This window comes from Ursus americanus, chromosome 2, assembly GCF_024610735.1.
Source record: "Ursus americanus isolate L20-20 chromosome 2, mUrsAme1.1.p, whole genome shotgun sequence".
Taxonomy (NCBI): domain Eukaryota; kingdom Metazoa; phylum Chordata; class Mammalia; order Carnivora; family Ursidae; genus Ursus; species Ursus americanus.
The window spans coordinates 75,624,120-75,641,185 of NC_142128.1; the positions used below are offsets into that span (position 1 = coordinate 75,624,120).

The 17,066-nt window shown below is 42.0% G+C and overlaps 2 protein-coding genes and 1 non-coding gene across 7 annotated transcripts in view; 2 read left to right on the forward strand and 1 right to left on the reverse strand.

The window, feature by feature from the left end:
- Positions 1 to 8,506, forward strand: part of HSD11B1 (hydroxysteroid 11-beta dehydrogenase 1) — a 61,383-nt gene extending 52,877 nt beyond the window's left edge. For all 5 annotated transcript variants that reach the window (XM_045787818.2, XM_087857891.1, XM_045787819.2 and 2 more), the window contains 2 exons: positions 6,109 to 6,252; positions 7,945 to 8,506. In XM_045787818.2, coding sequence (XP_045643774.1) covers positions 6,109 to 6,252; positions 7,945 to 8,162 — 362 coding nt within the window. In that variant the 3' untranslated portion in view covers positions 8,163 to 8,506. The remainder of the gene's footprint in view (positions 1 to 6,108; positions 6,253 to 7,944) is intronic.
- The window catches only part of LAMB3 (laminin subunit beta 3), a 130,738-nt gene extending 120,318 nt beyond the window's left edge, over positions 1 to 10,420 (reverse strand). Inside the window, exons 1-2 of the mRNA XM_087857766.1 lie at positions 10,325 to 10,420; positions 5,214 to 5,252 (exon numbers count right to left, since the gene is read on the reverse strand). The gene's annotated coding sequence lies outside the window, so the exon portion shown is untranslated. The remainder of the gene's footprint in view (positions 1 to 5,213; positions 5,253 to 10,324) is intronic.
- Positions 10,421 to 16,410: 5,990 nt separating this feature from the next.
- On the forward strand, positions 16,411 to 16,483 carry TRNAN-AUU (transfer RNA asparagine (anticodon AUU)). Its single transcript has one exon. It is a non-coding gene; the product is annotated as a tRNA-Asn (tRNA).
- The last annotated feature ends 583 nt before the right edge of the window (positions 16,484 to 17,066 follow it).

Consider the following 17,066-nt stretch of genomic DNA (forward strand, 5'->3'; position numbering starts at 1 on the left):
AATATTTTTTTAGGGGTGCTTGGGTGGCTCAGTTGGTTAAGCATCTGCCTTCAGCTTGGGTCAACACGGGATCCCAGTGTCCTGGGATCGGGCCCCGCATCAGGCTCCCTGCTCAGTGGGGCATCTGCTTCTCCCTCTCCCTTTGCCTCTCTCCCCACTTGTGCTCTCCCTCTCTCTCTCTCAAATAAATACACAAAGTCTTTAAAAATATATTTTTAAACCATGCATCTATCTGGTGAATTTTTCCAGAAGTTTTCTGCCATGTCCGGCTATTTCTCTACCTCTCTCTTCTCTTCCTCTTTCTTTCTCTCTTCTCTCACCCTCCTCTCTGGAACAACAAACAAACAAACAAACAAACAAAATACCACCAACAACAAAAATCTCTCCCTTTCTTCTGCAAAACAATTCGAGATCTTCTTTGTGCTTTGAACATAACCTAAGGCATAATTAAAGATAGAAAGTGGAATACACTAAGTTTCCTTAGTAGGACAAAAATCACTGCTATAGGAGTTCAGACTATGGTTCACATGGTCTCTTGCTTCTGCATCCCTGTTGCTACCTGGACAGACACATAAAATACCACAGTCAATATCTTTATTATCATCTAGAAGGGCACAGTGAGCTGAAATGTCAACCTGGGACCTGTGAATGTGACCTTATATGAAAAAAGGTCTTTACAGATGTAATAAAGGTAAGGATCTCAAAATGAGCTCTGGGTTATATAGGTGGGCCTAAATCCAATGGCAGGTATCCTAATAAGAAAAGTAAGACACAGACAAAATTGGAGAAGGCCACGTGAAGAAGGAGGCAGAGACTGGAGTGATGCATTGATAAGCCAAGGAACACCTAAGATTGGCAGCAGACATCAGAAGCTTGCAGAGGCAAGGAAGGATTCTCCACTTGAGCCTTTGGAGAGAACATAGCCCTGCTGATACCTTGGTTTTGGCCCTGCTGATACCTTGGTTTTGGACTTGTAGTCTCCAGAAATATGAGAGAATAAATTTTGTCCCCTCAAGCCACCAAGTCTGTGGTAATTTGTTATGGCAGGCCTAGAAAACTAACACAAAGGGACTAGTAGTGACTAGCCCAATGGGTAGCCTAGTCTGTCAGCTTAGAAGTGAAAATAATACTGTTATTCATAAATTTTGCCTATTTGGGGGCTTAATTGTCAAGCAGAGAGAATCTTTACTAATTCAGGAATGGCTGGATTTAACACATGACTTCTGAAAAATACTCAGATAAGGAACAGTGGCTTCTGACTGAGTGATGTATAGAATGGTTGAATCACCATACTGGACACCTGAAACTAATATAACACGGCACGTTAGCTATACTGGAATTAAAATAAGATTAAAAAAAAAAAGAACAGTGGCTTCTATTGAGAAAATATCCCCTACTCCTTGAAATTGTGGGCCACTAGAGTCAAATTTGAACCCTGATTTGACTCCCAGTTCTCCTACTCATTAACTATGTGACTTTAGGCAATTATTTAGCCTTGACCCTAGCACATAAGCGCTAAGTAAATGTTAGCTCCTATTTAGCTCCAATTTTTGTGATTATTTTGTTTTTCTGCTCCAGATGGCTGCTTGTCTGTTTGCTTCTCCTTTTCCATGGCTGGAAATGGTTACCTAAGTCCCAACCTTACATGACTTTTTAGTTTAAAATCCAACAGCTGCTAGTTGGAGTCCTTGCATCACTTATTTCAATATCTTGAAAGAGACCACGATCTATGTTCAAGCCATTGTGCATATTAGCTATCACTCGCCTGACCTTCTACGGCTGAGAAGGCAAAATCTTTTTTTTTTTTTAAGATTTTATTTATTTATTCGACAGAGATAGAGACAGCCAGCGAGAGAGGGAACACAAGCAGGGGGAGTGGGAGAGGAAGAAGCAGACTCCCAGCAGGAGGGCCTGATGTGGGGCTCGATCCCAGAACGCTGGGATCACGCCCTGAGCCAAAGGCAGACGCTTAACTGCTGTGCCACCCAGGCGTCCCAGAAGGCAAAATCTTGAAGGATATGTATGTAAGAAGGCAATGGTGAGCATTTCCAGAACTCTGAAGCCCTTTTAAATTTTATACATTTGAACCTACTTATATATTCTTTCATAATCTATGCCTTTGATTTCATGCTTTAAAAAGTGTCTCTTACCTTGATATCATATATTGACCCTCATTTTGTTATTGTACTTTCCACATATACTTTGGATTTTTTTGTTAGAAGGGCACTTTTCTCCAAGTAGCCTATTTGTCGCAACATAATCTTTTGAATAGCTCATAGTTTTCTCACCAATTTGAAACATGAATACTAATAACGATCGCATTTACTAAATACTTTTTATGTGCCAGAGTTTGTGCTAAGTATACTACAAGGATTATTTCAGCTTAGCAGTATTATTATCCACATATGACAGCTATGAAATGGCATACTTGGGATTCACACTCAGGTCATCTAATTGTAGAACTCATACTTTTAACCACTATGCTACTCTTACAAATAATTTGGGTCTATTTTTAGCTTAACAATAGAAAACATTTTTGACATTACTGGAAGTCCAGATTTAAGGTTGACTTGGCTCAAGCTCAACGTCCTCATGATTCTCTTGGCTCTGCTCCCTTCCATGTGTGACTTCATCCCCAGGCTGGTAGTGAGATAGCTGCAGCTACTCTAGCCCCCATATCTACGCACAAAAATGTCCAGTAGAAGAGAAACAAAATGGCTACTTTAAGAAACTCTCCCAGAAGAATAAAGAATTTTCTCAGATTCTCCAACAAAATTCTCCTCAAGACATTGGTCCAAAATGGAGCACATGCTCATTCCTGTGTCAATTATGGGCCAGGAGATTAGATTAAATCAATTATACAAACCCAGACCTAGCGTTAGAGATAGTATCAACTCTCCTTTGGAACACGGGCAGCACAAAAGTAAGAAGGACTATCTATAAGGATTAGGTTCAGCTCTTTAATGCAGAAAAGTTAAAATAGCAGTAGATTAAATAAGTTAAAAGATAAATCAATCTGGAGGTAGGCAGTACCCTGGAGGTAGGGCTAGAATGGAGGCTCCATGGTCACACAGTTTCCCTCCTCTCTCAATGCTCTGTCATTCTCAACATGTGTCTTCTACTTCATGGTCCTAGACAATTCTGGAGCCACAACCATCATATCCACCTTCAGGCACCAAGAAGGAGGAAGGAGTGGAAGGGAGAGACTGATTTCTTCTTTTAAGGACATATCCCAGAAATCACATGATACATTTCTGTTTACAACCCATTGGACAGCACTTAGTCATTTGGCAACATCTGGCTCAAAGAAGCTGAGAAATGTGGACTTTATCCCAGATAATTATTTGCCCAGACACACATCAGAGATTCCACTACTAAAGAAGAGCAAAAGATATATTGAGAGCGTGCTAGCAGTCTCCACAACAGGTGGGAACATGAATTCAACTGGAGTTCGGTTAAAGAGAAGGAAATTTGAGCATAACCTAAGGCATAATTAAAGACAGAAAGTGGGATACACTAAGTTTCCTTAGTAGGACAAAAATCACTGCTATAGGAGTTCGGACTATGGTTCACATGGTCTCTTGTTTCTGCAAGAGAGAGGTAGAGAAATTTAGGCAACCAACAATGTGTCCTGAAGCCCTGATGGAGTCTTTGGTCCTGTCCTAGACTAGTCAACAACCCAGTGGTATCAGATACTCTGGTTGGACATCGTGTGCCACACACACCCATTCCTGGAACTTGACTGTAGAGTCAATCCAAGCCAAAACTCATGATTGAGAATGGAGTAGGAGTGGTTCCCTAAAGAGATTTGTTTGTGTTTTTTTGAAGAGTTAATACATTAAGAACTGAAGTTCAGATCAAAGATATTAAGCTTTTGTTCCAAATTGTTTTCTAGTTTATCATCTACCCTTTACCTTTATAGTGATGTTATTATAGCTATTGCTTTCACATATGGAAGTTTTACATTTTATATAATCAAATATTTCTTGCCTTTACATATTTTTTTCTACTTTTCTGTTAGAATGATCTTTAATAATGGAGGATATGATGAATATTCACCTATATTATCTTCTTTCCTGATTGAATGATTTTTTATCAGTCAGAAGATGCATTCTGCTGCACATATAACAAAAACTCCACTTACAATCACTTAACACTAAATAGTGCTTTTCTCAGGTAATAAGTTCAGGGTTGGTTTGGTGGACTTACTAGATCTTCAAGAATCCAAGCTCATTCCACATTTCTGTGCTATAATCCTTAATATGTAGCTTTTCCTCAAGTTCACAAATGACCACTGCAATTCTAGGCATCACATCTGAAGTACATTTAGGATGAAAGAAGAGAGGCAAAATGTAAAAACTGCATGCCACCTGAATCCACCTATTTCATCAGGAAATTAATATCTTTCCTGGACACCCCCTCTGTTAGATTTCTCATCGGCCAGAACTAGATCGCTTGGCCACACAAAAGAGCAAGGGAATCCTGAGGAAATAAATATTTTTATCTGAACACACTGCTGTCTTGAGAAAAAGTCAGATTCTATTATTAAAAAGGAGGAAATGGATATTGAGTAGACAACGATGTCTGCCATACTTTACATCTAGAATTTTTTGGATATATAATATAGAACAAGGAGCTACTAATTTTTTCCAATGAGTTAACCAACTTTCCCAGCATCTTTATTGAATAAGTCATTCTTTTTTCATTGATTTGGCAAGAAAATTCATTTAAGAACTTACAGAGTTTCCAATTCCAATAATAGCAGAGGGATACCTAACAGATCATCTTGCCCCAGATCAAATTTTGGACAAAATATTGAAAACAACCATTGAAAGCACTGGAGAGAAAAAGCAAAAGCTGACAAAAACTGGAGAGTTGTTGCTACTTGAAAAGAGGAAAGGGGGAGCTGACACTAGGTGAGTTTCCCAATTTTATAGCCTATGCCTAAGGGTAGGCCACAATCAACACCGTATCTGGGATAGACATCTGGCATCTTACTACCTTGAAGAACCAGAAAGAAGAGTTTAGGGTTTCTGTAGCAGCCAGAAAGTGGAGGGGAACATCCTGGAAAGGAAAGAGCCACAGTGGAAGAGTACCAAATTTCATACATAAACTCCTCCAAAATCTGTTTGTCCCCTGAATTACACATGGGTAGTGTAGATACCAAAAAGCCCAGAATAAATAATTCAACAGAGATTTTAGCTGGAACTTACTGCAAGAGACACAGGGTTTCAGCCAAATTAAATGCCCACCTGAAAAAAAACAAAAACAAAAATCAATACTCTTTGGAGGAATATGACAGAATCCAGAGACTCTATAATGTATCACTCAAAATATCAAGAATACATTGCAAAATTACTCCACATACAAAAATAGGAAATATGACTGATACTCAGGAGGAAAGGCAATCAATGGAGATCAATCCTTAAATGACCCATATTTTAGAGTTAGTAGACAAGAATTTTAAAGTAGCTGTTATAACTCTTTACTCAGCAAGGAGTCTGAGGTCTCAGGCGCCTTCTAATCCCTCCCCTTGGAAAAGGGATGATGAATAGGTCACCCTATTAGGCATATGTTTACATGTCCTCCTCCAAACTGGCTGAGAATTAACCAGGGTGATGAAAGTAAGAAAAGCAGTTTTAAGCAGAAAAGCAAAGACAGGGATTTTCATTTCCTTTGTATAGAAAGAAAATCAATAATAGGTTGCTGTGTTGGCAGAGAGCTCTTGCCAAACGCTTGCATCTCTGCTGTCTTGGGTCAGGGGTAGCAGAGTTAGCGGCTGTGGGATTACATGACTCTTTTGTAGTCCCACTTATTTACCACCCTTACTAAAATCTAACCAATCTTTCTTCAGTGACGCCTTTCCTGCAGCCCACCCCACCTCCCACCCCAGTCTCTTCAAGGGAAGTTTCTTTGATACCGTAATAATCTTTTTTTCTTTCAGAAATGCAACACGGCATGATAATCTCTATAAGAGTAAAGAGAAACTATGCCTCAAAGGGTAAAAGGATTCCACAGGGGTTACAAATCCTACTACAGATAAAGCAAAGATCATCTCTGTAGAAGCTAAAATGGGTCACCTTCTTAACCCATTTCCTTATTATTTAGGGAAAATGACTAGTCCACTTATTGCGCCCTATTCTGCAAGCAAGTTTGCCCTGGATGGGTTTTTCTCCTCTATCAGGATGGAACATTCAATGACCAAGGTCAATGTGTCGATTACTCTCTGTATCCTCGGCCTCATAAACACAGGTAAGGTGAAGAGAGTGGAATAAACAGCCTGCATATGATTGCCTGCCTTACCATTATGGGTAAAGATGGTGTTGAACACCTTGACTTCTGTGTCATGCACTAAAAGCCAGCGAGAGCACCAGTCTCCACTTAGTGAAGCACTTCCATCACTAGTGGAGCCTTTGACTATTATTCTTTGACACTTCTTTCCATTCTGACACCAGACTCATCTGTGTTCTAAGTGACACCAGACTCATCACTTAACTCTAATCTGAACACTTCACATCCTCAGGAACTCTCAGTGGCCATTACTTTCCTCTTTGAGGCTTATCAAGTCCAAGTTTGTTATTCTTAATACCATCACCAGTAATAAGACATATTGATATCATGAACCTTCTTTTTTTTGGTAAGTAATCTCTACACCCAATATGGGGCTCAAACTTACAACCCCAAGATCAAGAGTTGCTTGCTCTATTGACTGAGCCAGTCAGGTGACCCTCATAAACCCTTTGATATGATGCACTGAGGACACGATGTCATTTTTGTGATATTCTTGCCAAAAATGCATAGCCTCACTCCAATCATGAGAGAAAAATAGACAGAGGCACCTGGCTGGCTCAGTCGGTAGAGCATGAGACTTGATCTCAGGGTTGTAAGTGTGAGTCCCACGTTGGGCACACAGATTACTTAAAAATAAAATCTTTTTTTTTTTAAAAAAAGAGAGAAAAATGGACAAACCCAAACTGACATTCTACAAAACAATTGATCAATACTCTTCAAAAGTGTCAAGGCCATGAGGGACAAGGAAAGAATGAAGAACTGTCACAGATTGGAGAGAAAATAAGAAGAAATGACTACTAAGCGTAATCCTGGCTAAGACCCTGGAACATAAAAAGCATGTTAGTGAAAAAAATAAGGTCTGTGTTTTAGTTAGTAAAATTGGCCTAATTATATTGTACCTTGATAACTGTACAGTGCTTATGTGCGATGTTATAATTAGGGGAAGCAGGGTGAAGGCTACAAGGGAATACTCTGCACAATTTTTACAACTTTTCTGCTAAGTTCAAATGCAAGTTTACCTAGAATAGGTACAATAAGAAAACTTTATTTAGAGAGTAACTGAGTAAACTTAGTAGTAGTTACAGAACAAGAGAGAAAGAAAGACACAGTGAAACAAGGATAGAAAGAGAAAAAGCTGTACCACAAGGACATGGAAATTTGGAAGAGATGAAGTAACTTCCCTTCCAAAATGAAAGTGGTTCGTGTTGACAGAAAGCAAAGGCCTGGATTCTTGTCCATCTCTTCCTTTTACGAATTAGTAAATCGTTATCACACAGCACTCGGCTTTGCCGACTGACACTTTCCATTAGCTATTGGGTCTTGATATAACTTCTATCCTCATTCTGCTCCCCCATGTTATTCCCTCACCCCAACCAAAACACTCGAGAGAGAAGCACGATTTAAATCTCTCAATCACTTCTAACTGCCCCCCACCCAATCTTCATCCGGGAAGACAGGACCCACATTAACTCCAAGCCTCCCTTTGCACAGCAGGCCCTAAATGTACCTGGTCTTCTGAGAGGGCCGGTGGGCCTTGTAGAGCAGGCACCGGCAAACGGCCCCTAATAGCTAAGCTGTTACTGTCTGTAGACTTTCCGTCTTGTAGACTCTACTGGCCTTGGATAACCCCGCTCTTCTCTCATCATTCTGCAGACACAGCCATGAAGGCCGTTTCGGGGATACTCAACATAGAAGCATCTCCAAAGGAAGAATGTGCCCTGGAGATCATCAAAGGGGGAGCTCTGCGTCAAGAGGAAGTGTACTATGACAACTCGATCTGGACAAATCTCCTGCTGCGAAATCCAGGGAGGAAGCTCTTGGAATTCTTGTCCTTAAGACGTTATAGTTTGGACAAGTTTATAAAAAACTAAACACTTCCTTAAGGTGGGGCATGGTAAGGGAGCTTTGTGACTGTTCTTCCCGATATTTATCTGAGCTCCATCCATGAAGGCATCTCTGAGGAGAGACAAATGGGTTTCCCAAGAGAGTTGGAAGTCACACATCACATTTCACAATCTGAAGGTGTTCCTCTAACACTTGCACAGTGGAAACATAATTATAATGAAGGTCATGAATCACTGCAACCCACAGTTGTGAAATTGATAGTAACCATAGGTATAACTAAAAGGTAGTTCTATCAAATTTACCTCGTATATAATATTATGATTAATACAATATTAATTATAATAAAGGTCATATCAATGTTGTAAATTCATGATTAGTAGCTCTAAATTCAGTTCATTCACTATGGTCCTTTAAAACCATAACCTCTACAAGCGAAAATTTTCAGTGTTCATTTCGTCTTTTGTGGTCTGGACCTTTTCTCCTTTCTTGAGTTGAAGAAATCACCCTACTCTTCATTTAATGGACATCGTGTCCATACCATATCGTGTATTTCAGATAGTCTTTATGCTATTTTATATTGCTCCTCTGGGAAGGACAGCTGGGTGTATATAAATCACTAGGGCAAACCCATGGGAGTGGAAGTCCCTGGGAACTCGAGCCACAGAACCTCCACATGTTTATTGCCCTCAGACTGCAGCTCCGCGTTATGTGTGAACTCTCAACTGTGTCTTAGAAGTCTGGAGAGCAGGGAATGGAGTTCCATCCTGCCACTTACTCATTTCGTCATTTATTCATTCAACAAACATTTATCAAACACTTGCCAGGCATCACCTGACTACGACCAAACAGGTAACAGAAATCAGCTATATTAACAACTCAGCAAAGCCCCGTATTGGTCAGGTCCCCAACAGGTAAGAGATGGCAAAGTAGATAATTTTAGTAGGCTTTAATAAAAAGGGGCTTGTTTACAAAAGTGTGGACAAGGTTATAGGGCAGTCACAAGGGATAAGGTAGTATCTTGGGGCTAGTCCCACCTTAGGGACAAAAAGAACGGTTATGAGAATCCAGAGGTAGAAACTGTTTGGAGAGCATCACAGAACAGGAGCTGTGATACTTAGTTACAGGATGCCACCAGGCCAGCTAGGACCACGCGGGAGGGATCTGGGAGAATAAACAACCCAGCCTTACTCTCTTCCCTCCCTCCAATTTCTTGCTAATATTATCTATTAGCTATACAGAGGCGCAAGGGAGAAGACTGATATAAACCACACAGGTCCGCTTCCTCATGGACAGCAGGGTAGGAAAGAATGGAGAGTGTTCTGGAGGGACAGATGGGATATATCCAGCATGAACGCCACATCCCCAAATGCAGGGTTTCCATGGTAAGAGATACTAGGACACAAGACATGGGCCTGGACCCATAAGGGAAATTTCCTTTCCGCATTGCTTAATCTAAATGACCAGGCAGCAGAACAGACTGGAATCCACTGAGCCTCCCAACCACATGGACAAGGAGCTAGATCTGAGGGTGAATATGGGTGGGCTTTTCTTAGAAAGAGATTCTTTCCAGACTGTGCTCAGCGCAAGGAAGTAGGAAAGATCTGGCTGCACCTGTGTGCAAGAAAATAGACCAAAATGTGAAGTCAGATTTCTGACCATACAGCACAACATGCATGCACACTAGTGCCGAGTCAGAGAAGGTCATGAAGTGTCTGGACGTGCGTGATAAACCGTTGTGCCAGTCCCAGAATCCGGGGCTTCTGCATGCATCACAAATGGCGCAAGAAGCCAGGTTTGTCGTGGACGAGGGCAGGAGGCTGATCAGGAGCAAAGGAGATAAATGCTGAGACAGGAGCATGAGCAGATGACAAATTTACAGCCAGAGTCAGCTTCAGATTAGTTTTGCCTTCAGCCTGAACTTTCAGGGTTCTCTTTAGGCTTAAAGACACATTAAGACTTCAGCCTATGTTTAGTATAAATCATCTGCTCCCTGATTCTGTTCATTTATGGGGAAAGCAAGAAAAAGTACGTAACAGTATTTATGTAACTAATAAACGAAACCTTTGGTCTTTCCAAGGGTGTGTTGGTAAATGTTTAACGACTGGCTCTCCAGAAAAAGAGAGAGGAAAAAAAGAAACACTCCCCGATTTGTAACATTAGCCTGCTTCCTTGATATAAATACTCTCACCTGGTTGATTTCGAGCCACTGGGTCCCATCGCTGAATGTGTAATAGAAGAGAAATGCACCATCAGCTCTCTCAAACCCGTACAGCCTGATCAACACACCGCCCTGTCTTTCTCATTCCACATTCTTGACAGAATTAGTTATTCTTAAAGGCCCAGCTCAATGCCTCTCTCCTCCTCCAAGGACTTGAAAGTTAACAGGACAGCTTCCTTCTACCATTGCTGGCGAGGCTGGGGCAACATGGGCTCCCAAAGACAGGGGATGCTCACATTCTTGAACTCTCAGGGGGTCAGCATTTTGCATTAAGTCAACAGCCTTAAATGTGTGCAAGTCCCGAAATCGACCTCCATGTTCACCAGCACTGCATTCCCCTGGGAATAACAGAAAAACCCACTGACGGTGGCTCAATCAAGTAGAAATTACTTTTCCTCCCCTAACAAAAAGTCTAGGAGCGGCACACCAAGGCCTCAGGGAGCCAGGCTCCTTCTGTCTTTCTACTCAACTATCCATCCTCCTCCTTGTCACCGTGGAGTCGCAAGATAGCAGCTCTAGTTCTGTCATGCTGTGTTTCAGGGAAGGAAAAGGGGAAGGGGCAGGGCAAAAGATGCAGGCCAGCAAATCTGCCCCCTGATAAAGAGCAAACCGGGAAGCCCCAGCCAAGGACTTCAGCTCCCTCCTGTGGCCCAGAGTCATGTCGCGTGACCACGCCTCCCTTCAAGAGAGATTGAGAAATGGAGCTTTCAGCTGAGCGCATGCTCACCCCAACAAAATTGGGGTTCTGTGAGGCAACCGGAAGTGTTTGTCACAAATGTAAATCATGACAGAAACAAAGAAATACAGCAGAAGGACGCCGTTCCTGAGATGCCAGTTTCCTGACCATAGTGACAGGATCCAGTCCCACTGACCACCTGCAAGGTCTAATTTAGTCCCAGCTCTCCCCATGCTGAAGAACATCTCTCCCAATTTCACTGTGAGAAACTATGATTCCCTCTCCTCAGTTAAGAGTGTATGGAAGACCCTAGATAAGAGGTAGCAGGGAGCCCCGAGGTGTCCGAGGTGTCAGTGACTCATTCCATCTGCTGTTCCCGGAGAGTTCCCTCTTTGGGACAGTTCATTCCCACCTCACCACCTCATCTGTTCACACAGGCTGGGCCTTTCTCCTTGGCTGGACTGCTCTAGGCCAGCGTCGCAAACCCACCCCCAGAGTCCATGGCAAGCTTCAAAGATTCTCCAGAGAGTAGCTGCCAAACTTTTGATCACATACTTCATTACTAAAAAATGATTAGGCGTATAGATTTCTAACAGATCTACGGTTGCTATTTATATAATATATGCACACAATATTTATTAACATAAAGCATAGACAAAAATAGAAATCTTGAAAAGATAAGATAAAAAATAAGTAGAAATTGCAACATCTCCCCATATCCAGTAGCTCTTCTGACGCTGCAGAGCAGGGCTCCGAAGCCGTGTTAGAGAAAGAAGCCAGCATGTGTGATGCTTCTAGCCATCAGCGGGCCTCCGTGGTTCAGGGTGAGCCCCCATTCCCCTCTCAGGGGGCCACATGTAGGACAGAATCCATCGCCCCCCCCACCCCCGCATTGCCTGCTGTCCATGGAATTTGCCAAAGATCCACACTCTTCTTCATTATTGCCCAGTCTACAGCACTAGGGAACATATGCTAACCAAGTCCCGGAAGCAGCCCTTAATTTCTGGGGGAAAGTATGTAAACCAAACTAATTTGCAGTATTAAGGGAACAGAAAAACACATTGCCCACCTTGATATCATGTCTCACCACGTCTCCAGCAACTCTGCTTCGCTGTCAACATCTCAGCACTCTTAGATCTCCATCCCACGCCAAAGGGTCACTAGGTCATGCAGAATGCTCAGGAAAATCAAAATATCCCTTACATGCTAGGTCCTGCCCCCTCAGCAATCCTTCACCTAACTTCACTTAGTTGTTAAACTTAGAAGTTTTCTAGTGAGGCTTAGAATGTGTCTAAATTCTCTGTTTTTTAAAGAGGGGGTGAGGGGAGCAGGAATGGGAACAGAGCCAGTGTGAAAAGAAAAGGCAGAAGAGAAAAGAGAGAATTTTCAAGAAGGTCCAACAGGACTGAGGACACCAATGCCCACAGGCAAAAAAAAAAAAAAAAAACAACCAAAAAAAACGGCAGGAGGAGAATTAAGTCTGCACACATCTAGAACACATGGGGTGAGGACAGGAACCTAGAGCAAATGTAAAGCCGCAGGTGTGTGTGTGGTGGGGGGGGTGAGTTCTTAAAAAATAGGAAAGTTCCAGATGAGCAGCCTGCTCTGCTTGAGTTTCAGAGGCTGTGGAGAAAGGAGTTTCTGGGAGGAGGATAAAGAAACGACAGCCCAAGGGGAGGGCACACTGGCATGTCGCATGACCAGCAACCAGACAGAGGATTTCAAAAGACCGCCGGTGAGAGCTGAAGTCTGAAAGACCACAAAGCCGTTGGTGTCCGGGTCTCTCTGTGCTGTGATTGGCTGCCCTGGGACTGTTGGGTTGGCGTCCTTCCGGGCCTTACACCGTCCTTGAACAGTCCTGTGGCACCCTGAACTCCGGTTAACCGAGGGCACGAAAAGCCAGGCCACCCCAAGACCAAAGAGCCAGGCCACCCTAACCAAAGACTTTTCCTTTTCACAAGCCTCCATTTTTGCCGTCGAGGGGGACAGCGCCACCCAGTGGCTGACTGTTGGTGGTGTACCGCACTTCACCACAATTTCTTCCCCCCAGTTCGCGCCCACGTCCTGGGACAGCTACCACCACCTCGTCACTGCGGGCCTTCTCATGAATCACCGCTTAGGGCAGATAAACACACCTTACCGGAGGCGGGGCGGGACTCAAGCATCTGGTGGGGCCGCCCGGCCCTAGCAGCGAGGCTAGGCCCTAAACCATTGGCTTTAACTAGATCTGTTCAATAGCGACAGCTAGTGGTCACCCTTAAAAGCAAGGTGCTGTGAGTCTCCTAGGGAAAGAAATGTCAAGGTGAAATGGGGAAATCGAGGCAGATTCTTGGATGCCACTGGAGGCTTGCATATACCCAAAGCCATCGCTGAGAAAAATGGTACAAAGAAAACCCAAATTCTTTAGAGTGATGTCCAAGGACCTTGGCTACCTCCGTGGCCACATCTCAGGCCACCTGTCCTGCTTTTGATTCCCCAAGGACAAGGAATTGCTGGTCCTCTGAAGGCACCCTTTTGTCTCCACTGGGCCTTTGCCCATGCTATCTCCTCTGCCCCAAATGCTCTTTACTCTCCCTATTGTCTGATTAACTCCTACCTGTCCTTTAAGACCCAGCTCTGCCATGACCTCCTCTGGGACAAGGGTCTTCCCTGCCACCAAGGCCTATCCTCAATGCTGGGATGGGTGCTCTCCCACCCCTAGTCCTTGCCTCTATAATTTCTGTATCTGTCAATCACTTTAGTTCACTAGGCTTTAAATTTACCTTTAAAAATGTCTTATATAATTACTTGAAGGTATTTTTCTTTTACTCATTGTTGCATCCCTAATACCAAACACAGATCTTGGTGTGTGTATAAGGTGTTTGATTCATGTTTGAGAAATAAAGGACTCCTAGACCCTAATACTGGGAAAGGCTTAATATGGGGACAAAACAACTTTTCATTTGAATGAAAAGTTCATTTCGAGGAAAAGGTGTAGATGGATCTAAAAGTCATTTCATCAGATTCCAGCCCATTATTCCTCTCCCCACACCACCCCCTGTTTTTGCCTGTCTACAAACAGCCCGTAGCGGTGCAGCAGTTGGGAGAGCCCCTCACCTCTCAGCAGTTCCCTGGACCTTGCCATCGCCAGCAGTGCCCTAAACCCTGGCTCTGTTCCTTCCTGCCCACTTCCTGCAAAACTTCCTAAGCAGAACTAAACTGCTTCTTCTTGACACTGTGCTGGCGTACCCACTCCTGGATTTTATCCTAAAGGTATCAGTTCAAAAGAAGAAAAACACAGAATTGTCTGCCTGAAGATACTCATTTGCACATTATTTGTAAAAGTTAAAAATTAGAAATGACAAAAATCTCCATATAAATAAAAAGAAATTCCTCTATATAATCTCCAGATGAATCAAATAATCAATTACATCGTGCAAAAATGAAGAAGAGTCTCACCACCTTGGGACGATTTGTTTTTAGTAAACATAGGACTTACTATGTTCAGGCACTATTCTGTTGCATAAATATGAACTCATTTATATCCTCAAGACAGCCCAAGAGGGCTATTGTGTTCCCATCATTTATTTCAGAACACACTTGCTTCGGTCTGATATAAAATGAAAGTTAAATGGCCTCCAAGACACTTATTTGAAGGAACACTGAGACGCACGTCAAATGTTTTTCTTCCATATACAGGTGTGTGATACATATTTGTAAAAGAACATAGTCAGTTGACTTGAGTTGGGTAAGTTGAAAAGCTTAACGTATTTTAACGTTTGCCATCATTCCATGGGTGGAGAAGTTCCTGAAGTTTATTAATTTTTCAAAGTGATGATTTTAAATGTTTTTTAACCTCTGGATATACTCATGAAATGGTCTCAGATAAAACACACTATTGCACTGAAACTACTTCATTTTCATACAACTGCAGGTCCGATCGAGGGTCTGTTTCATCATAACCACTAATAAGTCACAAGGACAGATGCTCCAAAATGCAGGTGTTACTATGACGGTAGTGACAGCTGGAATTTATTGAGCACATCATAAGTGTTCTACCATGAATCCTAAAATAATCACCTCGAGTAGGTATGATGATCATTGCCCGTCTTACAGGGGCGGAACCAGAGATGCAAAGACGTCAAGTAATTTACTAAACTGAAACAGGAAGTCAATGGTAAAGCCAGGCTTCCAACCCAGGCAGCCCTCCTTCCGAGTGCTCCTGCGAGGCTGCGGCTCAGGCAGTATGCTTCAGAGCAGGTGACAGATGTGATATACAAAGTAATCCTGTTAGAAGGTTGACAGTTATCACAGCTCTGAATTAATAACTGCAGTTAGAGAAAATTATGATAACTCAGACTCATTTTTCTTATGGCTATTAAATTGTATTTACCAGGGGTTAATAATTACCCTGAGCAATGTCAGCTAGACATGGCTACTATTCGATAATAAGGAAATTATTAAACAGATTGTGGTACATTATGAAAGATCATGACGACACTAAAAGGTAAAAATACGAGAAAAAGCAAAAAATCTGAAAAAAATTATAGTATCAAGTGGAAAAACAAGCACATAGTTGTAGGTTCACTACACTTGAAATATGTAAGAAAAAAAAAGGTGTGCATATAGACAAAAACTAGAAGGGAATGTGAAAAATATGAAACTAATTCGTGTTTAGGGAGTAGGATTAAAGTGTTTATTTTTCTACTTTAAAACTTATTTAAACAAAAATTAAAAAGGGGCATCTGGGTGGCTCAGTTGGTTAAGCATCCAACTCGATCTCAGCTCAGGTCTTGATCTCAGGGTTGTGAGTTTGAGCCCCACATTGGGCTACAAGCTGGGTGTGGAACCTACTTTAAAAAATACATAAATACAGGGGCGCCTGGGTGGCACAGCGGTTAAGCGTCTGCCTTCGGCTCAGGGCGTGATCCCGGCGTTCTGGGATCGAGCCCCACATCAGGCTCCTCCGCTATGAGCCTGCTTCTTCCTCTCCCACTCCCCCTGCTTGTGTTCCCTCTCTCGCTGGCTGTCTCTGTCTCTGTCAAATAAATAAATAAAAAATCTAAAAAAAATAAAAAATAAAAATAAAAAATAAATAAAAATAAAAAAATAAAAAATACATAAATACAAACAAAAAATACAAATTATTTTAATGTTATATTATAATTTTTACAAAGCTGAAAAAAGAAAATCTGAATGCTTTCTGACCCATCTCTCCATCAATCTGCCTTATTAGTCTTCAAAGCATGCCCCTAAAATGCTCTCTGTACAGCAGGCCGACAGCAATCTGTCAGTTCTTTGGTGAGATCAGTTATGGTTCAGTTTTACTGCATCAATTTAAATATTCTCTGTTACGAACAATAGATTGTTCTTAGTATAAAATAGATCAGAAAGGAAGGGTGCCTGGCTGGCTCAGTCGGTAGAGCATGCGACTATTGATCTCAGGGTCATGAGTTCAAGCCCCCTGCTGGGTATAGAGATTACTTAAAAAATAAAAAATTTAAAAAGGTAAGTAAAGTAAGTATAGAAATGTATAAAATGTACAGAAAAAGCTCTGGAGGATATTTCAGTTTGGAATATGAGGCCATCTGTGAAATAACTGGGATAGTTTAACCAAGGCTGTGGCAAGAAATGACAGTTTAAACCAGGAAGGAAAATTGCCAGTTTCAGAAAGAAGATAAAACCATTAAATGAGCTAATTTCACTAGGGAGCAGATATCTCCAGAATTAGAGTGTTAGTGAGTACAGTTAATGGTGCTTAGGCTCTCAGAATTCTTGGCGGAAAATGAAGGTAATCATCTTACCTTTCACGTGATCATCGGTGTGGTAGCCCATTGAGTGTGTCCTAAAAAGGACTTTGATCTCCATACACATTTCTTTCTGATTTTTAATGGAGTCCAAATAGTTGGTCCATAGGAATTCCTGTTATAATCTTTATACTCTAGTGCCCTAAAGTACCAGAACCCTCTCACTCATCCATGCCAATAAAAATTTATTATTCTGCCATGTTGGACTCCCCAACCTCTCTATCCTCTGCTCATTCTCATCTCCATATGT